The sequence below is a fragment of the Lepidochelys kempii genome, chromosome 4 (assembly GCF_965140285.1).
Source record: "Lepidochelys kempii isolate rLepKem1 chromosome 4, rLepKem1.hap1, whole genome shotgun sequence".
Classification (NCBI taxonomy): Eukaryota; Metazoa; Chordata; order Testudines; family Cheloniidae; genus Lepidochelys; species Lepidochelys kempii.
In genome coordinates, this window is record NC_136383.1 from 124260682 (window position 1) to 124286188 (window position 25507).

The 25507-nt window shown below is 42.2% G+C and overlaps 1 protein-coding gene across 3 annotated transcripts in view; it reads right to left on the reverse strand.

Annotated features, from left to right (window-relative positions):
* The window catches only part of FGFR3 (fibroblast growth factor receptor 3), a 74202-nt gene extending 63696 nt beyond the window's left edge, over positions 1-10506 (reverse strand). For 2 of the 3 annotated variants that reach the window (XM_073342754.2, XM_073342752.2), the window contains exons 1-2: positions 10420-10506; positions 9040-9291 (exon numbers count right to left, since the gene is read on the reverse strand). In XM_073342754.2, coding sequence (XP_073198855.1) covers positions 9040-9220 — 181 coding nt within the window. In that variant the 5' untranslated portion in view covers positions 9221-9291; positions 10420-10506. Of the gene's footprint in view, positions 1-9039; positions 9654-10419 lie in introns of those variants that run through there. The other variant, XM_073342753.2, reaches the window with a different exon arrangement.
* Positions 10507-25507: the final 15001 nt, after the last annotated feature.

The window sequence follows — 25507 nt, forward strand, 5'->3', positions numbered from 1 at the left end:
GTGTGTGTGTGGGGGGGTGTTGGCAACCTCCACAGCAGCACTTCCTCCTTTCCCCAGCTGATTGCATGCAGGTCCAACACTCATGCGAAGAAGTGAGTGGTCCAGAAGGGATGCACATTATCCCTCCAGCACCCATGTGGACCTCAGAGCAGAAACGTAACATATCCTTAGGCTGCATTACTCTACCGTGCTCTGGTCCATCCTCCCACAGTTAGAATCCCCCCTGTAAAAGCACTCTCGGGAGCAGCTGCTGGCTGGGGAAGCCTGGGGCTGGAGGGGGGCAAATGGAGATCCTGCTCCTTAACCGAACTCAGGTGGGGCTGAGTGCGGGGAGCTGTGTGTGTGTGGACGTTTTCTTTTTCTCAGGCTGCTCCTGTGAGTTTTCAGGTCCTCAGGTCGAACTTGGTTCCTGCTCAGGAAATTCCGCCCTGACCTCAATGAGGGAGTTTACTTGAATGGGGAAAAATCGAATGAACTGAGGGTCTTAGCCCAATAACACCACCTAGCATTTTCACAGCTCCCTGACTGCATGTTGGCTCAACTCAAAACTCTTAGGGCTGGTCTACACTGAAGAGTTCCTGTAGGGGTGTGAAAAATCCACTGACCTAATTCCTGGTGTAGACAGTGCTAGGTTGACAGAAGAATTCTTCTGGTCCACCTAGACACCCCTCCCATCACTATAGTGAGTGTCTACACCAGTGTTTTAAGTGTAGACATAGCCTGAAACTCTAGACATTTATCATCATTTGCTCTACTACAACAGGATATTGGACCAAACTCCCTGGCTTAACAGCTGGGCTACTCACACAGAAGTTGTACTAATTTCAGTAAATCACTGTGCTCAAATTGTGTATAGACTGGTCCCTAGTCTTAGATCATGAATGCACATTACTAAGCGTTCAGCTTTTGGCCAGAAGTGTAACATATGTTGAAACTCATTATCAAGCAACAAGAGTTTGAAATCTATTCTTCTGACCCCAAATTCCCATGTATCACTGCACAATACATCATGAAAAGCCACAATTTGCTTATCCTCCTAAGAGTCTCAAATTTGAGTTGCTGAAATTGCAGTCACACCTGGTTGCCTTTGGTGAAAGAAAGAGAAAATAAAGACAAGCTGCCATATGTCAACCTGAGGTTTTAAGATCAGTAATGTGTTCACTGGTGTAAACTACACTATGCTATATTTCATGGTGTTTTTTTTTTTTTTTTAGTGAGCATTACCTTACAACCGCCACATGAACTATACTTTGTGAAACTTTACATTGAGTTAAAGGTATAGATCCTGGAACACAGATCTGCTCCAAATGGAATCAATTGGAAAGTTCCCATTGCCTTGGTGACCATGACTGAGACGCTTCTTTAAACTAATACTTGAAAAAACCCTCTACAATGCAGGTCCAAGATTTAATGCAACATCTAAATAATTACTGTCTTCAACAAATTCTATAGCTTTCCCTTGGTTTCATTTTTTGAAACAAAACCAAACAAAAAAATCAAATCTCATACTAGCTGCTGGGCCGTAGCAAATACCCTAACTTTCATACTAATCCAGTTCTTCTGAAACTAAACCAGTGTTTCCAGTGGAGAAGTGTTTCCTATTTTAAAATGTTTTGATTTTTGAAGTTGAAGCTTTGATATATTATGCAACTTGAGTCTCACAGCAAATACAACACCTGGCTAGTCTCAGTACTCCTCAGTGTTATAATACTCCTTCAGATAGTCTATCAGAAGGACAGGGCAGGTTTACAACTGATTACCTTTCACATTTTAACTACCAAGTTTACCCAAGGTTTTACTGTGGTCTTATCTCAGAATTCTTGTTTGTTTTTGATATTACAGAAACTTCCTGGTTATTCAAGCCAAGTTTGTGTTCTTTAGATGGCAGCACAGAATGAATATCACATTCTCAGCAACAATGAAGCCCCTTCTTCACAAACACACAGCACAGCACCTTCAAACAGTGTCCACAGCATTTGCTAACTATAAGTTGAAAGTGCATCAGAAAGAGGGGAACAGTGAAGATAGTTATAACTCAGACAAAATTATACACCGGGTTTTTATAAGGGCTCCAGATGTACAACCAACAGACAGGAGTGAAAATTAAAGTGATAAGCATACATAGCACTCAAGGTACAGCTTGCACGAGGAACAGAGCTCAGATATGCATGAGGAAAAGTGCACATTCAAAGTGCAAAAGATTATCTAAGGCTCTTTTTGCAGTGTAGAGGCTTGCAGTCTCTAAGATACTTTACATGTCTGCAGCATAGATATCCCTTGTATAATGAAAAAAGAAAGGAGTGCTTGTGGCACCTTAGAGACTAACCAATTTATTTGAGCATAAGCTTTCGTGAGCTACAGCTCACTTCATCGGATGCAACCCGAAAGCTTATGCTCAAATAAATTGGTTAGTCTCTAAGGTGCCACATGTACTCCTTTTCTTTTTGCGAATACAGACTAACACGGCTGCTATTCTGAAACTTGTATAATGATTCTATCTTAAGAGTTTTCAGTTGGGGTGCTGGATATTCACACTTGGGCTTGGGTGCCCATTTACACACACACTGTGAATGGATTTGGTGAACTGCAGTCTAATAAGCTGCAGAAAGGGAGTATGTCGAATTTTTATGAAGTTGCCTTCCTCTTTGGCATTCAGCCTGGTGCATGGAGGAGACTAAGGTTTATAAACTAAACAGTATTAAAAAGAAATGTAAAAGGGGAAGCTGAGAAAGTGCCATCTGACACAGCTACCAAGCAGCTTTAAGGGTCTAGATTTATTTGTGGGTTGTTGTTTTGTTTTGGATTTGAGAGAGAGAGAGAGAGAGAGAGAAGACAACAGAACAGTGTGGAAAGCTATACAAACACATTCACACAACACTGACAAAGGATCAGTTACAAGCACTTGCCAGTGGAAAAACTGTTATGGGTACTTAATGGAGTCAGGAAACAGGGAATACTACAGATCAATACAGTTTAAATAAGCTGCCTGGCTATCAGATTCAGCCTAGCTGAGAGAAAGTAGTCACATTGCCAGACATTGGTAATTTTTATCCCATTTTATGGTAGTAATTTTTTCCAGGATTAGAATATTCTACACTTTATAGTACTGGTTACCGAATCAGCAGAGGATCAATGTAATTATACTGTGTAAAACAATAAGCATGCTGGACCCTGATCCTACAAAAACTTGACTGCAGTGGGCACTAGTCACATGCAAAAATTAAAGCACCTGCATAAATCTTTGAAAGATTTATACCCACAATCAGGTCGCTTTGCCTGGGTACTTGCCTGCCTCCTCAAGATATCCAGAGTCTGATTCCCATCTCAAACTGTTTTCACTTTGGTATAATTTGAGTAAAATCAGTGGAATCACACTTAACTCTACCTGGTCAAAAAAATTTGGGAAAAATCTGTCCTGGATTTTGGATTTGATATTCCAACTAAATTTGTCAAAAATTCTGAATTTGGTACATGACTGCCAGCTCTACCCTGGCTTATGCCAGTAACACCTCAGAGCAAAAGCATGTTTGTATCCCTAGGGCACTCTCATCATGTATATTAAAGGTATCAACAGCTAAGCTACAAAATCAAGGATAGATAGCTTTGTTCCCCATTTCAAGAAGTCTTTGGGGGGTTTGATAAGATCTATACAACATTCAATACTGTAAATTAAAATGATTGTCACAGAAAGGTATTTTAGCGGGTCCTGCCTTTACCTTATCCCAAAATATTGTTCAGTTAATGTCTTCAATTCTAAACTGTTTCCTGGTTAGCAGTATGTACCTTTATGAGTGGTTCAGTAAACTTTTAAAGGAGTTCATAATAGTGAAATCTTCGTAACTGTTAGAAACAGAGAACTGGGGCACTTTCATTTAATTTTAGGTTCTGTATCTGAAGTAGCAGATACATGCATTGAAGTTCTGTGAAGGGGAAAAAGAATGTAGTATTTTCTAATACATTTTACGCCAAAGTTCTACTCATTCATTGGATAGAGAAAGAAGAGTTTAGTGTTACAGTGTGTACTGAGACTAAACTCCCATTCATTTAAATGGAAGTTTCATCCTAGAATGGACTGCAGGACTGGACCCCAAAGAGAAAGAGTGCAGATTTGGAAATTTCCTCTTCAGGAAATTACTTAAACGCAAGTGTAAGTGCCACAGACTTCAACGGTACTTAAGCACATGCTTAACTTTAAGTGCATGCTTAAGCACCCTTCCTGAATATGGATGCTTTCCTGAATCGGGGTGAAATTTTGAGAGATGGACCCATGGAAGTTATCCTAACGGTCAAGCAGGCTCATTTTAATTGCATCAGCTAATTTGCAGATTGACATTTCTCTTCACAATTTTTAGATTTACACTTAACCCAGCTTGTTAGCATCCTCATTTACTATTTGTTAATGAAGGCTTCAAAAAAACAAAAAACAACAAAAAAATCAAACCAACCAACCACAGGCTTAATCCAGGCTCCTGCTAAATCTAGACAGACACAGAAACGCTGACGTGTACAAGTCCAGCATCAAGTCTGTTAACACTCTGCACTCAACAGATTTGCCAACTCACTCTCTGCTCTTTAAAGGATATGGTGCAAAACTCTCATCATCTGTTACTAATGCCCTGTTAATTTATGATTCAGTGAAATATGCTAATCTTAACATATACTTTTCATTTTTTTTAAATTGTTACTACTGAAAAGGACTAAATGAATCTATTAAGCTGAAGAAGTATGATTAGATATACTCTTCAAAACAGCACATTATAAAGAATTTTAGGTCTGAATTACAAAGTAGAGAATGACACTAATTTGTATGTGACACAGTTTTATAGTTCCTTTAAAAATACCTTTAAGAGACTGTGTAAAAGCTGACCATCACTATAGACATTATACGTGTCCATTAAAACTCACAATAATGCAGTTAAATTTCATGGTGGACTCTGGAACACAGTCACAATAAAACAAAATGACCATCAACCTAGATAATTATGTCCTAGACTATGTATCCTCAGCTAGTTTGAAGCTGGGAAGGAGAAAGGAAAACAAACTTGTTATTAGCTGTTTGAAGACAATAACAAACCAAGTATGCCATCAGTATTTCAAACTGGAGAAGTTGCAGGAGACCATGAATATTCAAATATCAATGGTAAGTTCAAACCAAAATGGCACTTTTTTGGGGGCTTGGAAAAGTGACTATTTGGAGCAGTACAGGAACTTTCACCAACTGTTGGCAAGGACTTGATCAAATGCAACAACTGCACTGCACTAAACTTCAGTTCCACTGACCGATTTGATGCCTTTTTTCCTCTCTCTCACACACATGCAAACTTCTTTCTTGATGTAAGATTTCTAGCTCAAAGTGCTATTCAGATGAATAGAGATCTAATATGTAGAGAAATTTCCCTTTCTAATATGATGTGCGTGTGTCATCTCTCTCTCTCTCTCTCTCACACACACACACAAGGCTGATATGAAAGATAAGCTCAACTGAGGCAGGACAGCCTGCAGAAGTATTTAAAGTGAAATGTTGTTATTTCTATCAATCCGTTCCCTAACAACGCAACTAGCATTACTTGACATTCACAGATCGTACCAAGTAATATCTTTATCCTAATACTAATGCAAATTGGAAGGGCTTTTTTTATATTGATGTCTATTCTGTGGCTGCTGAATAGAGTGACCGCATGTTCAAGGCAGCAAAGGAGTTCACTGACCTCCCTAATCATCTCTGTCATAGCCAGTGAATGACAAACACATTCAATTCTGCCTTGCCTCTCTACTTTCATTCATAAAAAAAAAATTGACATTGTTCTTCCTGCAGCAGCCCGAGAAAGGGAGAGAAGAGAAACTCAGCCTAGATGAGGCCCCTAGTGTTTTCAGTTTGGATTCTATTCAGCAACAACCCCGCCATCTGCCTTCTTCCTGCCAACAGCAGAACACCTCCCTGTGGAGATGTTAAAACTTGCACCCCCTCCATCTCCACTAATAGCTAGTATTCATATTAGCAAACATACACATACCTCTAGAATGCCTCCCTTCAATGTGTGTTTTATGTAGCTGAGCATAGGCACAAAGCAGTAGCTGTTACAGCCTTCACAGCCCCGTGTGGAGAATTAGATCACTAGGGAAAAATCCTTCCAAGCCCCTTTATGGAAAATAAGGCTTTAGACTGTAAATGCGAAAGCTAGTGAACAACAACCTTCAGTAATGAGCCAATACCCATGACCCATTTGACTAGGAGAAAGAATTTGCTTTTTGCCATTCAATTTAAAGATTGAAAAGTAAAACGTGTTTTTACTTGGCTCCAACTGTTTATATTCTTTATACAGTTTCTTTTGCAGAATCTTTTTCCAAAATAAGGGTGCCCTGTACATTCAAAATAGGTCCCTTACCCTTGAGTGACCAGCCAATTAATCATCATTACAAGCCACCCAAAAATTCTCACTCCATATTTCAGATCTGTCAGAAGCTTCTGTCTCATTTTAGTGGCTTTGTACATGTACCTGTTTTCCCCAAAATCAGCTCTGTTGCTGTTACATTTTGCACATCAACATGATGTATGTCAAAAACACCGCTATTTTCAACAACTGAAACCAACAGAGAAATATTTTAAAATATGCTCTACCTTAGAAGCACTCAGCTGGGGCCTAATCCGGCCCCATCTGAAGTTGTATAGCTGTTTCAGCATTGATTTCAGCAGGATCAGAAGCATGTCATTACTTTTAAAAGCTAATATGGTAAAAATAGACTTGAACGTAGAATTTTCACCACCAACTTTGGAAATTCCACAGTGTAACTTAGCTCTTCAACACATCAGCGTAGGACCATTTTCTCTAACCACTTACAGTCTAGCGACACGCTGGAAGCCACTGATTGTGCATCATTTGATATATTTCAAATGCCATCCTATTAACTTAAAATGCAAGTCTGGTTGCTTTAAAGAACAGAACATTACCATGGTAAAATAGTGCCATGGGCTGTAAACTGAGATCTCAGTTCGTGGGTATAAACCCATAGGTACTCCAATGGAGGCAATGGGGGCACTCCCAATTTATCCTGGTGTTACTGAGAACAGAATTTGGCTCAAACAGGCCAAAAAATAAAACTAAAAGACTAAAACAGGAAAAAATCTGGACTGCTAAACTGAGTGAACTCCTGAAAAGCTCACTAGCACAGGCTGCTCTTGTTTCCTCTTAAAACACCATATTCAGCTGCTTTGACAAAGTAGCTGAGATGTTGCCCCATAAATCAATTATTTTGGCTGTGAAAAATGAGCCAAATGAGTTACACTAAGAATCTAGTGTTTTATTAGTACTTTCTTGAAAACAAAACCAACCCCCAGTGTGATTTATAGCTTTAACCAAAAGGGGTATGGAAGTAAAGCCCCCACCTCCCAGCCTCCACGAAGCACATTTATTCCCCTGTCACTTTTTTGGCGAACATGCTTCAAACCCTTTCCTGAACAATGGAAACTTTCTGTTTGGTACATGGAACCTTTAAAAAAAGAGAGAGAGGACCTTCCATTAAAGGCCTCTGAAAAATAAACAGACTCAGGTAGCAGCTGAGGCATATCGGAGAGACACCAATTTTAAACATTCCGTATATTTTTAAAACAGCTTTTGTCCTGTATGTTAACTTTGCTCACTGATTATGTTAATGTTTCACTTGAAAAGGATAGTTACTGGATTCCCATAAACACTTTCTTTCTCCCTCTCAATATGTTCACAATTCAGCACACATTATTTCATGACTTAAATTAAAAAAAAAAAAAAGAACCACGATTCTGGTTTTATCCCTGCAAAGTGTACTTACACACACACACAAATATATAAAGAGACATTTTAAATTAATACAGAATAAGAGGTATGGTGTCCATGTAACTATCTTTGCTTTTCCAAGTTCTGATTAGTAATTTTGACATGAACCAAATCTGTAACAGCGGTACATGTCATGACTCCAGCCAGCAAGCAAAACAAGCCCGCTCACTAAATGAGACCACTTTTAATAACTGTTTTTGCTCACTATTTTCCTAGTCTCTATAAGCAAAAATCCAACTACAAAGCAAACACTACAAAGTGCATGGGACACATTTCACAAGTTGAATAGATCATGAGGGCATGTTTGAACAGTGGATTTGTACAGTATTTCTAACTGAAGTTTAAATCCTGACCTTGGACTCCAATATTTAAAACATCATGGTAGTCACTCTATGTGAGTTTAAAAGGTGCTTATATTTCTTGCTAACCAGAATTTTAGTGGGCATGGCTCTTTATAAATAAAGATTATCATTATTTATACAGTCTAGCCCTCTCTATCACTCTGCTGAGGATGGACATATATTCACTTTATCTGTGGGCCACCTCTGTCACAGTGCTCTTAAGCAGCTACCAAAAAAAAAACCTGACTGTCAACTGAAAGTCAAATTCAATGTTACTGGAAACCCTGTGAACAATTAAAAATCACCTTTTAGGACAGGGGGTTTGTTGGCTGGTATAGGTGGAACTCACTGCAGTTTTAGTATATCTTAATTTTTACCCCTTGAAGAGCCTCAGTTATCAATTAATGTAGTAACACCAGTTCTCATTGGTGTGCCCATGCAGATGAAGGTGGCCGGAAAAACAAAACACCAAAATCTTTTCTGATGAAGTGAGCTGTAGCTCACGAAAGCTTATGCTCAAATAAATTGGTTAGTCTCTAGGGTGCCACAAGTCCTCCTGTTCTTTTTACTTTGGAACTGTGTTGCCAAAACAATGCACCTGCAAAGCTGTGCAGCTCAGATGCATGCAACAGGGCTATTCCTCCTGCTGCTTTAACGTTTACATTTAGTTTGCCTGGGAGAACACCAGGATTGCAATTGCACAAGGAGATGGAAATCTTGTGCATTTATCATGACTGCTGGTGAAGTAAGCTGGCAAAGCAACAAGGATTCCTTGGAGATTTGTCCCCATTCCCCCTCCCCTGGAAGATTGCAAGAGCAAACCCAACCGCTGGATGGGACCGGTACCAACATTCACAGCACCCAGCATCCTGTACAGCTGCCCTTACCTGTTGGTTTCCGAGTGATCCTGTCTTCTAGGTCTGAGATGGGCAGCCTGGCTTCTGGGAGGCTGCTGACAGTCACCACCAGGTAAAAGCAAAAGAAGGCACCCCACGCAGCAATCATTCCTCTGGCAACGCTCGGAGAAAGCAGAGTAGTATGAAAACTGCCCCAGCCAGCCTCAGACATCCTCCGGCCGCATGCTGTCCCTTCCCCGGGGTCCCGGCTGCGATGGGGATCACTGCTGCCCAGCCAATGCCCTGCCACGAGAGTGAGAGACACGCGCGCAGACCGGTGAGTCCCAGGGAGCAGCACCGCAGAATTAAAGCAACAGACTCTCTCTTTCACGTGGAAGCGCTGCGATCTGCAGCCGCGTCTTCTTTGAAGCGCAGAAGTTGCAGGACTGGTATTAAAAACACCACCCGATGAACAGCTTTCCGGGGTACACGAGTTTGCAAGCCACGCAAAAGCTCCTTCCCTGAGCTGCTTTACCACGTACTAACGGGGCAATCGCCTGAAACACCGCCGCCACTGTTCCTCGGCGTCGTGTACCCAAGATGCAAGCCACTTAACGACACCAGCTCGTCTGCTTTTTAGCGGTGTGTAAAAACTACCTTAGACTTTTGTGAGTCAACGCTGCAATCTGTCCTTTTCTTTTAAAGGAAAATCTGCTTCTCTACCTTTTTTTTTTTTAACGCACAGAAGTTGCACTCGGTTGTCTTTCTTTCCCTGTTTACCAGCTTTCCATTTTTGCGGCCCAATAAAGCAAAGGTAAATGTAACCCAATCAAGCTGCGCTCTGCCTTGTTCTTAAAATGTGCAAATGAAACCTCCATCCCCATCCCGCTCCCCTCCCGTTTCGGAAGGTCTCGAGAGAGGCTACACTGTAACGAGCTGGCTGGGGCTGCATCTCTCGCCGCACAACCAGGAGCGGCGAGGCGACAGAGAGGCGCTGCGAGCTCTCGCACGTCCCTGGGAAACTTTTCTTTTTCATTCCCTTTGAAAAACAAGCCCGCAAGTCCCAGGCAAGAGCCCAGCAACCCCCTGCCAGGCGCAGCGATGCGCTCCCTCCATCTCTGCAAAGCAGCCCCGGGGGCTTCGCCTGGGGATCCCCGGGGCTGATGGGCTGCAGCCCCTTCGCCAGCTAGTGCAAGGAGCTGGGGGGTCCCTGCCAGCACCCCCCCTTACCGGCTGCAATGCAGGCCCCCCAAAGGGAGAACGAGCCGGCCCCGGGAGGGGGCCGCTAAGAGCCCCCGAGGGAGCGGAGCTGCCCCCCGACGCGGCGCCCGGCGGCGGCTGCCCTGCCCAGCCCAGCCCGCTGCCAGCGGGCAGGGACGGTGCCCCGCGCTCCCGCTGCAGCCCGAGCCCGGCTGTTCGCGGGTCACCTACCTGCCCGAGTCCCGCGGCAGCCCCCGGCGCTCCCTGCCCCGGCACCGCCTGCTCATGGAGCCGCCGCTGCCGCCTCTTCCCTCCCGCAGCCCCAGCGCGTCTGAGCCGGCCGCCCGGCCGCTCGCAGGGGAGCAGCCGCCGCGCTGACCCCGCCTCCCCCCGCCTGGCTGCCAGGCCGGGGGTGGGGCGGCTCCGCCCCACGCCCCGGCCCCCGAGCAGGGGGCGGCTCCTCCCCTCCGCGCCAGCCCGTCGGCCCCCGGGCCCGCAGCCCAGCCCGGCCCGGCCCGGCTCCCTCCGGCCGGGCAGGGCACGTGTGGGGCCGCAGCCGTCAGAGCCCGGCCAGTGAGTCAGCGGCGGTGCCCTGAAAGAGGGGTTCGCGGCAAGAGCAGTGCGTCAGTTGTAAGGCAAGAGGTGCTGGGGAGCAAGCCACTTTTTTCATTCATAACTGAGGCAGCAAGCCCGGAGGTGCCGGGGCTAGGAACTGCCAAGCCCGGAGGTGCCCGGGCTAGGAACTGCCACGCCTGGCCCTGGCACAAATTAAGCGCTGGGCAAGACGCTGACTTCAGAGCCCTCCCAGCTTGGGGAGAGTTTGGGTCTGCCCCTCTGCCCCTCCAACGCCAGTCCCGGAGCATGTGCTGGACCAGAACCCAGATCCCAACGGCCCTGAACGAGTTGGTTTGGAAACACGGAGCAGAGAGCTAGACTGTTAAGCTCCCTCTCAGAGACAGCAAGCAGAGTGCCACATCTCTGGGAACCCCTGAAACTGGAATGGACATAGCCCTGCACAATATGCTATGAGGAACAGTCCTGCACCGCCAGGGGTGATAGACTAGAGCCGTGGCTCTCACCCTTTCCAGACTACTGTACCCCTTTCAGGAGTCTGATTGGTTTTGTGTACCCCCAAGCAACACCTCACTTAAATACTACTGTATGTGCTTACAAAATCAGACATAACAATACAAAAGTGTCAGCTGTACACTATTACTGAAAAATTGTTTACTTCCTCATTTTTACCATTTAATTATAAAATAAATCAATTGGAATATATTGTACTTACAATTCAGAGTACAGAATATAGAGCAGTATAAACTAGTCATTGTATGAAATTTTAGTTTGCACTGACTCCTCTAGTGCTTTTTATGTAGCATGTTGTTAAACTAGGCAAATATCTACATGAGTTGATGTACCCCCTGGAAGTCCTCTGCATACCTCCAGAGGTACACGTACCCCTCGTTGAAAACCACTGGACTAGAGGGAGTTTCTCCTTGCTGATTCCTGTTATTCTTACTATTTTGCTTACATCATATGATTTGATGGAGTTATAGGAATCCAAGCTGGAAAAGGCCTTTGAGGTCATCTTCTGCTGAGTGGGGCGGAGGAGGGTTGGGAAGGGGAAGAGAAATGTTTGGGTCTGAGTGATTCCTTCTGTTGTCTCATTAGTTATATATATTTATAAAATGACAGAAAACATCCTTTCAAAGGCTGTTATAGTCTCAGTATGCACACAGAGGGTGTTATGAGAGTTGATTATTTAATATTTATATGGTGCTTTCCAACAGTAAAGGCTACATAAGTGCTATTTTTCATTGTTTATGCTTAATTATTATTATTTAACAGGGACAGTCTATTCTTTTATCCCACACTTTTTTCCCCCATGTTATTATCTTCACTAGAGAAATATTTGTAGATCATATCACTTGTCCTACAACTTCCTAAACTGTGGGTGGGCATCAGCTACACTGATTTATTAATTATTAGTATCTTTTTAATAGGAGGAGAACAAAAAGAGACAAAAGCATTTTGCTAGGTTGCTTCTGAGCATTGTAACATTAGAAGCACAGCCTCCAGAAAGCCATAGTTTTCAAAGACTCCACCCTCTCCTAAAATAAAGTCAGATTCTTCTCAGCATAATCAGCTCCTCCAGAATGAAGCCAGGCTCTTCAGCAGACCATCCTCTTCACCACATGTGTGAGAGATTAAAATTAGTTTAAAATCTTACAAATATATCATAATCATCTCAGGCGCTGTAATATACCACAATTGACTCACTGTCATGCATCATTTACAGCTAAGAGGTGATTCAAATTGTTTTGTGCTGGGAGTAAGTCATAGTTTTGTCTTAATCCTCTTGACATAGTAAATCCCTGAGATAGGGAGATGAAGATATTATCCACATCAGCTGAGAAAGCTCTTGGGGGATCCAATAAAGCAAGCGGGTGTAATAGTTAACCTCTTAAAGCAAATAGATACAGGGCATTGTCAAAATTGTAAAAATCTAAGGCAAATGTTTTGGCACTTGGCAGCTTTGAGATTTCCTTGTAGTAAACCAAATTAAAGATGATGATCCACGTTTAGATCTCTTTGCCAGTCTGGAGTCAGTCACTCTTGACTTCAGCAGAATTACTCTGAGATTGCACCATTGTAACTGAGATCAGATTCTGTCAAGATACCTTTATCAGTCACAGAGATATTGATGTCTCAATACTGTCGTACCATGTCAGGAAAAATTGATATGGGTCTAGGGTAAGGAAACCCCAGATCTCAGCAGCCCTCTCATGTGAGAACATGAATTTTAACTGAAAACAATGGTGGGGTGGGAATCACACTTTAATAAAATAGGGTTATTGTACAGGCACAAAGATCATTTGCTGGTGTGTCAAGTTGCAAGATGGCGTCGCTCACAAATGCTAAGTTCTTGGTGCCAGAAAATCAATAAATAGTACAATAATTACAATGACAATAATAAATTAACATAGCACAGAAAGGGGCACATTGTGATCTCCTGGTCATTTTGAAGATGTCTAGGCCCTTGTCTTTTTGAAGACATTGAGCCAAATTCTGATCTCATTTACATGTATCATTAGTGTACAGAATTTGGCGCTGCACAGAGAGCAGTAACACAATTAATTATCCCTCATAGTACTTCAGTAATTATTATGGTCCATGGTACATGAGGACACTGAGGCAGAGAGGTTAAGTAAATTTCCTAAATCCACATAAGGCAGCTAGAGACAGCACAAAGAATTCCTTGCTCCTAGGTCTGTGCACAGCACACTATATCCTGCTGCCACGTCAGATGAAGCTAAATTCTACCGTGACCTTGAATCATTGAAATGTTGGATCAAGATAAACCCTGAAAGGGGTTATTGACAGAGTCTTGGGGCAAGAGTTGTGTTTAGAAAATATAACATCTGATCCCAACATAGTGAATTGGGAGATTGCCTCTTATGCTAGCTGAGATATGTAAAGATCTGAACATGCAATCATATAAACTCAACACATTAATGGTTTTGAACTGTTTTTCATATGGAGGAAAACTAAACACTTTGGGAGCTCTTTGCAACAGAAAATCAAAGTGGTATTGAGATAGTCCTCTAAGAAGACTTTCACAGTTTGTAGTTTTCCCCAGAGCAGGATATTTTTAGGTTTCCCTTTTATCAAAGCTTGCCCCCAGTACATTCAACTGAAATGGTGGAACGCAGATCCACTTAAGCACAGATTTTTGGGAACTGCCTCACTGCATTCTGTGGTGACAACTGTAACAGCTTCCTAGATGAAGTGTATGCAGCTAAAACCTAAGATTCTGACTTGTATCTTGGTCAAATTCTTACTAAAAAGTCAATTTATATGCACATGTAAACACTATACAACACTCTGAATTTATTTTGAAGTCATTATGCCAAAAGACACATAGTATCTATCCCCAAACAGATATACTGAGTGTACCTTTCATCTTAATTTATTGCTACATTTAACAAAGAAAAATATACTGGATTTTTTCCTTTATCAGACTGTAGGAATCACTAACATTATTAAGCATTTGTTAAGTTTTTACTCTTTATAGAAAGTGCATTCACAGACTGTACATTAGTATTCTAAGTGCCCTTTAATATCCACAGTTGTCTGTGATGAAAATCAAGTCACTTTAAGATGCTCTAGCTAGAGCAAGGGCTGCATTTGTTCTTGTGAATACGTGACATAAGTATGTTGCCAGTGTTCTCAGCAACAGATCCTATTAATGTTTTGTTCTAACACCATATTAATATGCCTGGACCCTGTCCTGGAAGAAACTGTCAATGCCTCCTATTGAGGGCAATCTGTTGACAGCTCTGAAACAAGTTATAGTCAGGCAGCCACTAGAGAAATCAAATCTAAGGACTAGCATCTTGGCCAACTACCTCTCATTCGCCAACTACCCCTTATCAAGAAAACTCATTTAGAAGATGCTGATTGGCTAGCTTCCCAACCATTTAATGTCCTAAAGCTCTTTGTATCCCATTTGATCAGGGTTCAGAAGGCAAGGGATGAACGCTGGCTGTCCTTACTGAAAGAAGACACTTCTCAATTTTTCAGCAGCCATTAACGCAGTCAATCACAAAGTGAGCTGTAGCTCATGAAAGCTTATGCTCAAATAAATTGGTTAGTCTCTAAGGTGCCACAAGTACTCCTTTTCTTTTTGTGAATACAGACTAACACGGCTGTTACTCTGAAACCAATCACAAAGTGTTGCTGGCACTTGTTACAGTGGATAGAATAGCCTTCAAGTGGTTCTGCTCATTCCTTTCTCAGCCTATGGTGGTGGGTAATTTCTCCTCATTCCTGACCACTCTCAGCAATCCTCAATCCTGTCACCTCTTTTGTTCAACATCTATGTGAAGTTGCTAGATAAGATTGTGAGATGATAAGGGTTGCAGCAGTGTCATAACTACACCAATGTCACTCTGCTGTGCATCTCCTTGTTGTCTCCTGGCAACCCAATGTCTGGTGAAAACTAGGATCTATTTGGAAAGATATCTGACTGCAATTCAACTCAGGCAAGGTGGAGGTGATACTGATTGGCAGTTGGAAGGGCTTTGAGGACTTGGTGAAATCTACAACTGTTCCCTCAGTTGAGAGCGTCTGTCGAATTGTCATCAAATAGACTGGAGTTCTTACTAGACACAACACGGCTCCTTGACTTCCAAGTTGCTTTAGTTCCCAGAAATTTTTTTTTTTTTGGCAAAGACATTGCCCCTTATCTTGTTAGATGCAATTTTCATCCACATCTTTATAACCTATTGGTTGGACTATTGTAACAGGCTGCATCTCTGACTGTCATTGAAAGTCATCTGGAAACTCCAGCTCGCTTGACATGCAGCTGCCTGTCTTCTGTAGGGGGGGCTGGCTGACAAGAGGTCTCTGTGCTGCTTGCCAATTGATGTCTGAGTGAAATTCAAGTTACCAGTTGGTATAAAGAAAGTCCTAGGCCCATGTTACCTCAAGGACTGCTTCACTATCTCTGGTTTCAGAGTAGCAGCCGTGTTAGTCTGTATTCGCAAAAAGAAAAGGAGGACTTGTGGCACCTTAGAGACTAACCAATTTATTTGAGCATAAGCTTTCATGAGCTACAGCTCACTTCGGATGCATTCAGCGAAAGCTCACGAAAGCTTATGCTCAAATAAATTGGTTAGTCTCTAAGGTGCCACAAGTACTCCTTTTCTTTTCACTGTCTCTGAATCACTGCAAGACCTGTCCTTTGAACCTGATGCTCCCAGGATGATGCTCATAGCAGGCAGAGGCAGGACTTTCTCAGTCACGGGCCCACAGATCTGGAATTACTCTCTGCAGAAATATGCTTAAGTATGAATCTGGTCACATAAAGAGAAAGATGCAAGATGGCTGTCTGCTCAGGTCTTTTTAATCAATTAAACTATTAATTCCTGGGTTCCTAGTTGAATAGTCAGATGAAAAGCTGTGGACAGCAGAGGAGTATGGTGATTTGTTCTTCTTACCTGGAATGTTAATGGACCTAATTTAAGCCTTGTAAAATGTGTCCAGGTAGCACAGTGGTTGGTATCTCATCATGTAATATCTATCATATAATAGCCCATTCAGTGGATCATCACATTTTCATATTTAGTCTCCTTAGTATACAGAAAACAAGTGTGAATCAATATGGAGGATGAACAAAACATTGAAACAGGTTAAATATTAATGAACATTTTAATGTATTGAAGCAAGTGCTTCAGGATTATACAGAGGCACAGCTGCATAAACCTCAGAATCACATCAGATTATGTACATACAATGAATTTGGCCAAAATAAATCTTGTCATAACCGGAAGGCTTGGATGCACTCAATACATACCTACATAATACAGTAACAAGTTATTTCTCCAGACTGATAAAAAGTCATTAGCTAAATATCAGACTGGGCTAAAATACTGGTTCAAAAATCAGAACTTCATCAGCCTGCTTGAGAAGAGGTCAAGGTTTCCTAACTTTTAGAATTGAAGCGTTGGAGAAAATTAGCATAATAGAAATGCATACTGAAGTAAGTTTGCCACAGATCATGTCAGCATCCATTTGTATCAATAACGGATGTGAAAATGGCTAAACCATTTTTATTGAACTCGTCAGTTTGAGAGATTGAGATTCCAAACAGGTTTACTGAATTTCAAGCTGTTACTCATTGTTGCTAAGAGTAAGAGTCCAAATGATTGTCAGAGTAAACATCATATAAGGCTAAACTACCATGCTAAGATTTCCTCTGGGCTTGCAAATGAAAAACATGGAACTTTGAAAGGTTGTGAGAATGCAACTTTGTCTTATAAAAGTTATTTCACACAGCCCAAACTGTGTAATAAATAAGGGCAGATGAACAGAGGGAAAGTCAGAAGCCTAAATCAGGGAGAAGAGCTATTTTTTGAGTAGGGCTCTCAATTAATCGCAGTTAACTCATGTGATTACCTCAAAAAATTAGTCACGATTAAAAAAATTAATCATGATTAATCACAGTTTTAATCACACTGTTAATAAAATACCAACTCAAATGTATTAAATACTTCGGATGTTTTTCTACATTTTCAAATATATTGATTTCAATTACAACACAGAATGCAGAGTACAGTGCTCACTTTATATTATTCTTTTGATTACACATATTTGCACTGTAAAAATGATAAACAAAAGAAACAGTATTTTTCAGTTCGCCTCATATAAGTACTGTAGTGCAATCTCTATTGTGAGAATGCACAAATATAGGTTTCAGAGTAGCAGCCGTGTTAGTCTGTATTCTCAAAAAGAAAAGGAGTACTTGTGGCACCTCAGAGACTAACACATTTATTTGAGCATAAGCTTTCGTGAGCTACAGCTCACTTCATCGGATGAAGCTCACGAAAGCTTATGCTCAAATAAATGTGTTAGTCTCTAAGGTGCCACAAGTACTCCTTTTCTACTTACAAAAGTAGCTGTTTTTGTTACATAACTGCACTCAAAAACAAAACAATGTGAAACTTTAGAGCCTACAAATCCATGCAGTCCTACTTCCTGTTCAGCCAATAACTAAGACAAACGAGTTTGCCTGCATTTACGGGAGATAATGCTGCCCGCTTCTTATTTACAATGACACCTGAAAGTGAGAACAGGCATTCACATGGCAAGGTATTTACCAGATATGCTAAACATTCATATGCCCCTTCATGCTTCAATCACCATTCCAGAGGACATGCTTCCATGCTGATGATGCTTGTTAAAAAAATAACACATGAATTAAATTTGTGACTCAACTCCTTGGGGGAGAATTGTATGTCTCCTGCTCTGTTTTACCTGCATTCTGCCATACAGTTAATGTTATAGCAGTCTCGGATGATGACCCAGCACATGTTCATTTTCAGAACACTTTCACTGCAGATTTGACAAAACACAAAGAAGGTACCAATGTGAGCTTTCTAAAGTTAGCTACAGCACTCAACCCAAGATTTAAGAATCTGAAGTGCCTTCCAAAATCTAAGAGGGATGAGGTATAGAGTAGAGCACTGCTTTGGATCATTATTGAGCAGAACCCATCATCAGAATGGATGCATGTCCTCTGGAATGGTGGTTGAAGCATGAAGGGACATATGAATCTTTAGCGCATCTGGCACTTAAAAATCTTGCGACTTCGACTACAACAGTGCTATGCAAATGTCTGGTCTCACTTTCAGCTAACATTGTAAACAAGAAACGGGCAGCATTATCTCCTGCAAATGTAAACAAACTTGTTTGCCTGAGAAATTGGCTGAACAAGAAGTAGGACTGAGTGGACTTGTAGGCTCTAAAGTTTACACTGTTTTATTTTTGAATGCAGTTATTTTTGCTACATAATTCTACATTTGTAAGTTCAACTTCCATGATAAAGAGATTGCATTCAGCACTTGTATTAGGTGAATTGAAAAATACTATTTCTTTTGTTTTTTACAGTGCAAATATTTGTAATCAAAAATAAATATAAACTGAGCACTGTACACTTCGTATTCTGTGTTGTAATTGCAATTAATATATTTGAAAATGTAGAAAAGCTCCAAAAACCTTTAAATAAATGGTATTCTATTGTTGTTGTTTAACAGCACGATTAATCGCAATTATTTTTTTTTTAATTGCTTGACAGCCCTAGTTTTAAGATGAGCTTTGTAAAAGGATAAGGCTTTGATGAGTTGGCGAGCTACAGGAAGGCTCTTCTGCAGCAGCTGCAGAGGAGGTGGCTCTTGCAGCAGTGAGACAGTATGAAAGGGCAGAGAGGAGGGGAGTGCTGGATGACTGGAGGAAATGGGGAGAAGAAGAGAAAGACACAAGGCTGGAGAGAACCTCTGGAGGGTTTGAAAAACAAAGATTTGGAACTGGATACTGAAGTAATCCTACTTCAACATATCTCCCGGGGACGCTGGCCATGTCACCTCCTCCACTGCCATGGGCTGGCTCTGGGCCCCTAGAGCGTGTGACTGTAGGATACCTTCCTCCCCCAGCATAGATCCTACCAGCTTCTGCTACCAGAGGCCTGGGAGTGAATCAAGCCCTTAGAAGAAAATTATCTTCTGTTTCTAGGCTTGGGGAATAAGAACGTAAAGATACTTCTGCCAGACAGACCTATCAAATATACACCATGCACAGTGTATATTCATTTCAAATGAGCCTTGATCACCACATTTCCCTTTGATAGCCATAGAGACAGAATTACTTTGGGGGGGCAGGGGATATTTTTTTGAAATGGCAGACTACTTGTGTACTCCTATCCCTATGAGACTAATGCAGCATTGTAGCAGGATCTGCTAAACTTTCCTAAACCAAGGTCAATGTTGTCCATTTACTGGGAGCCCAGTGGCCACACTTAAGCACTTCCACTGGTCAGGAGTGACTCCATATTTGCACTGTTACCTGGTGTAGAGGAGATCTAAACCACACTTCAGGAGATTGCCACTGCCCTGCTCTTGAGCATGGTGGTGCAGTCCCAGATGCAAGAATACAAAGCTCCATCTTATTTTCATTAATTATTAATAAGGAGGTAGAGCCCTAAATGTCCAAAGTATTTTTTGTGCCCTGAAGAACATGCAGTCTGAAAAGCTAGACAAAGGAGGGGGAAGAGGATGCAACACGCCAGCAAAGTGATTGGGCAGGTTAAAGCTTATTAGTTGGATGTTTGTTGGATGTTTGTTGCTCTAAGATAAACTCATTAAATTTCCTCCAGCAACTGAGCCCCTCTCCCTTTCCTCTCAAACTCTTTTCCTCCCCAACAATCTCTAGCTCCAGATCCACCGTCACCTGCCTCCCAGAATTGGACCCCCTTTTTTATACAGTAAGTGAGCAGGAAGAAAGCAAACAGACCACTCATCCACCTCACTTCTTGTAGGTGACGCAGAAGAAGTGGGTCTTCAGGCGGGATTTAAAGGAGGAGAGGGTAGCGGCTTTGTGGACCAGCTCAAGTATTGATTCAAGCAGCCTTCTGGTGTGTTGGAGATGTGGACCTCGCTCCGATGAGGTTTGAGGCCATGCACAGACTCTGTCGACACAGTTTGCCCAGCCCCTTATTGAAATCTTCATCAGTAAGTCATCCTCAGCATCCCACACATGCTCCTCGCTTGTATAAAAGTGGGTGGGGCCTAAGCATTTTCTGTCCTAATCCACAGAACTGGCAGAGGTGCAGAACTGGCAGTGGCAGGATTATCCATATCATCAGCGGTAGGCTGGAGAGCTATGGAGATCCAGGCGCCCATCTCCAAAGATCCTGCCCAGCTGGATAGAGGGACTCCCCATTCACACTCCCCTCCAGCCCCAACCTTACCCAGCCAGCACCGAAGGGGCAGCGGCTGTGCTGCCATTAGTGCTGACTGACACCCATTTGGTGACTGTGTCTGGCAATCACAGCACAGACAGTAAAACGAACAGGAGGACATGTGGCACCTTCGAGACTCACCCATTTATCTGAGCATGAGCTTTCGTGATTGCATCCGACGAAGTGAGCTGTAGCTCACGAAAGCTCATGCTCAAATAAATGGGTGAGTCTCTAAGGTGCCACAAGTCCTCCTGTTCGTTTTGCGGATACAGACTAACAGGGCTGCGACTCTGAAGCACAGACGGTGTCAGTCAGTGCAGCCTTAATTTACCTGCAGCTCCTCTGCCATCCTGCTGCTTAGTGCCGCTGCTCATTGGCTCCCCCTCCAACCTTTCAGCCTGTTTACTGTATCCACATGCTCCTTGGGCATTCAGATATTTTGCTAAGAAAGGGAAGATGGCTATGTAAATTACAAGGGAAACACTCTGCTTAACTGGTTTCTCCCTTGGAATCACCTTACTGTGGATTTTCAGGGGAACTTCTCCTCTCCACAGTGTGGGTTGATTGGGAGGGGGAGGAATATTAGTTATTATTAAAGTTTGTACACTGGCCATTTAATTAAAACAATAATTATCAATAATTAATAACCATTTGAGGTCTTTAATCTATTAGGGACTGAAGAATTTTACTCAAGATGATGATGTTATTTCTACTGCTTCCAGCAGAGCTTTTCTCCTCAGTGGCACTTTTTCTTACTTTATGATAGGACTTGAACGCTGGGACAAATCAATCATTCTTAAAGCCACTTTAATACTGACAGTGTATTCCCACAAGACAGAGCCAATACAGTACAGTGTCTGACTCCATCCCAGCCTCATCTAGTGGCTGATTTGTATGTGTATCTCCTTGGTAATTCTTGTGGCAGGTTAATTTTGACTAGAAGCACAGTATAAACCCTGCTTGGAGTATACTACTGTGACAAGAGGGTGTGTGGATTCTACCATGAATACTGGACACATGTTAGTATATTAAATATACAAGCCATTTTTAAAATCAAATGATCATGAAGAGAGTTTTTTTGGCTCTGCAGCATGAAACAATAAAAGTGGACTTTACAGATCCCATGTTCATGTCTAGCAATTTTGCAATTATCAAGCACTTCTCAGATGATGGTCTCTGTCAGATAAGTATTATCCCCACTTTACATGTGGTTAGTCTGAGGCACACAGAGGTTAACTGGCTCTCAGTCCTCTGCTCTCATCATGACATCAAATACAGCACTGTCATAACCAGGGTATATTAAGTCTTCATTGCTCCTGAACATCAGCAGAAGTGGCTTCTATGTGATTCTGTCGATGCAGCGTATTGTATGTCCAGATCAAATGAAACAAAAAAAGCAATCTGTGGTCCTGGAGGTTTGGCTTGGTGCAGCACTGAAAGGCCTCTATGTAGTAATTGTGGCATAAATTATTTCATTCATCACTTAGAGAAAAAATATTTGTGGTGCTGAAAGCAGTAGTTACATAGAAATTGGACAGGAGGCAGGTAAGGAGTTACACAGAGCCAGTTAATCAACAAGGGAAAAGTTAGAATGTTAGTAGAATTAACAATGATACAAGAGTCGTGTTTTGACAGGTATTTCCGTGCATTCCAAGACACATTTAGATACTCTAACATGTTTCCTATGGATGTAATTTATGGCTCAAGTTATAGCACAGTATGCAACGAGTAAACAGACTTGCAAGTGGCTGTGAAATGAAAGATGACAGTGGGAAAGGGCAGTTGTCCATGTAGCTCTGATGTGTTCAGAACCACAGCCTTTTCGAAAAATGGACAGTTTTTGTTCTTAAAACAGGCAAAATGCCTAGAAAACTTCTCGTAACAGATGGACTCTAGGGGTACGTCTACACTGCAATTAGACACCCATGGCTGGCCTGTGCCAGCTGACTCTGACTCGGGCTCCCAGAGCACAGGCTAAGGGGTGTTTAATTGTAGTGTAGATATGTTCAGGTTCAGGCTGCAGCCTGAGCTCTGGGATCCTCCCACTTTGCAGGGTCCTAGAGCCTGGGCTCCAGCCCAAGCCTTAATGTCTACACTGCCATTAAACAGCTCCTTAATCCGAGCCCCACAAGCCTGAGTCAGCTGGCATGGGCCAGCCTGGGGGGTTTAATTGCATTGTAGACATACCCTAAGACTGGGAGTATTCCCAAGGAAAGGGATTCCCTCTTGTTGATTATCCTTTCAGAATGAGAAATGTGACATGATCCAGCTCTCAGGATCCAAAGCTTTGGGGTTGCTGCTCTTCACAGATAAGAGTTTGCTTTGTCTCCGAGGATGACGGTGAAGGACAGAGGGACCTGGTTAAGATCACACAGCCCACAGGAAAGTGTGGAGTTAACAGGGTTGTTGGCATTTCCAGAGGCTGAAGGCTGGGATAAAATTATTGTTCAGGCAGTTAGCAGAGAGTCTGTGCAGGCCTCTGGAGGGAGAGACTCTACACAGAAGCCATTTCTTGAACTGTGCCAAGGGTGAGCTCTATTAGACTCTGAGGGAAGGAAGCCCCATTGTTAAGTCATTTACAATCGGCCTGGGAAAAGCACTGGGAAATATAGATTGTTGGGAATCAACCCTGCATTCGCTAGATGAGCTAACATTCCTTTCCACCTCTTTTTTTTTTTTATTTCAGGCCAATACACTGGGTAAATCTGGTAAAGACCTTCTGAAAATGTCAGCCACAACTAGTACTAACCTTGGAAATCTTAAAGGTGCTTTAAATGCTGGCCATGGGCAGATGTAACTTTCACTTGGGTGGATCACTGCTCTGTGAATTAGGAGACTTCAATTCTGTTCCCTGATTTGCCACTGACTGTAAACCTGGACAATTCACTTTCCCTCTTTGTGTCTCTCTGATTCTTTGTCTGTTTTTAGACTGTAAGTTTTTCTAGGCAACAAATGGCTCTTGCTACATGTTTGTACAGGACCTAGCACAATGGGGCCCTGAACTTAGTTGGGTACTCTAGGTTCTACATATACAAATAACGTTATGAAAGAGGTGTTAATGGTCCGCTTCACAGGCTTCACTAAAGTGGGTGCGTGAAGCTACCTTGTATAGGAAAAACAGCTGCAGATAAAGGACGGTGCTGATGTCTGGATCCACCTGGCAAGACCAGCCAGCTGAGAGGGGAATGTGGAGCTAACAGGATTTCTTGCATTTCAAAGCCAGAGGCTGAAGGTTGGGACAAAATTATTGTGTCAGCAGTTAGCAGAGAGGATTCTCCTTTTTGCTGTGAGTCTGTATGGATCTCTGGAGAGAAAGAAGCAAGAGAGATGTCAGCAGTAGCTGGTCTGAGGCTTCTGTACAAAGAGAGCTGTGTCATGTGTGTTGTTTTGTTCCTACCACTGTGGAGGGAAATAGGATGTGTGCCCACGGTGTAAATAAACACATTACACAAAGAACATATCCTGGCTCCATGTCACCAATTTCTCATCCAAATGGAGACCACACTGCAAGGTCCTAAATTTTGGCTACTGCTTGGCCAAAAAGGGCAACAACAATCATTTACCTTTCAAATTCTTTGCTCATTATCGTCTTCTTTTTTTTCCCCTTGTTTTCTTCCTGCTCCCTGGCATGTCGATCTGTCCTCAAATCAATGTGGAGTTAGAAGCATGTAAGTCATTTCAGAATATCAGCATTACCGTACTGCACATCTCTACATCTATCTATGCAGGAAGAAGGATTTTCTTCTTCTTGAGAAATTGCTACCTAGTTTGTTTGCAACATCTGTGTGAGATAGTCTGTTCAATGAGGCATTCTGACAGACAACCAGTAAAGCTTGAGAAATTGTCGATACTTGTTGAGAATGTGAGTGTCATTCCGTTTGCAGCCTGGCCCTCACTGTAGCCACACACAAAAATGGTAAATATATGCTTCTTCCTGTGAATGGACAGGAAAAACCTGAAAAATCAAGCAGCCTTTCACATCATGAATGTTTATTTTATGTTTGATGATGTTGGAAAACTTTAAAAGATCCATGAACCAAATTGAACTGAGTCAGTGAAATTTTTATGGAGAAATATATTCTTCAAAAGCCAGAACAGAATCATACTGGGGGGAAAAAAAAACAAAAAAGGCTTGGAACTTTCACTGTTAATATGGCAAAGATGCTGTATGCATCATTTGAGATGAAAAATATTATAAAGTATTATTATTGCGTACATAATCATTTGGATTGATTCTAGTTCTTTTATTCCATAGTTATCTCCCTACCTGTCTCAAAAATGTCCCAGGCTCTCTCTGTATGTATTGTATATTTAGAATGTGACCCACACACTCTTCTGGATCTGTCTGATACTAGACAAGAGGCACTAACTACCAACTAAAAAAACAGGCCATAAAATGTCACATAATCTGGAAAAAATAATTTGATTCCAGGAGGTGTTATCTACCCTGTTTTATGCATCTTTTATTTAACCGCACCTGCAATAGGGGGTGTAAAGTTGTAAGGTGGTAATATTGAAGTGTCCCAAGACCACCTTTGAATAAGGGGATCTGGGATCTGGGTTAAGAAAGCCAAGAAAACCTGCCTGAGATTTTCAGAGTAGGTAGGTGGCTTCTAACAGATAGTTATTGCCTTGCTGAAATCATTTGGTGTTATTTTGAGTGTGTTTTCTGTGTTCTGTATTATAACTTCAGTTCCCCAGGAGGCCAAAATCCTAAGAGCAAGGTTCTGTCAAGTCCAAGTCTACAGTATAAACGGGACCTCTGTCCCATCTAAACGTATCTTTGGAAGAAAGGAAGGGTACAAAGACAGTGGGGGTGGGGTGGGCAGAGGGAGACCGTAGAGAGGAAACTAACCCATACTTACATTTTCTTTACAGGAAATCATTTCCACCCATCACTACAATTCAGCCACCTCTGTGATGCATGGAATGTGTCAACTGTTTAACAGGGCACAGAAGATTTTAAGAGGAAGATGAGTACTGTTTCCAGAGTCATTACAACATGATGACAAAACAACGCAA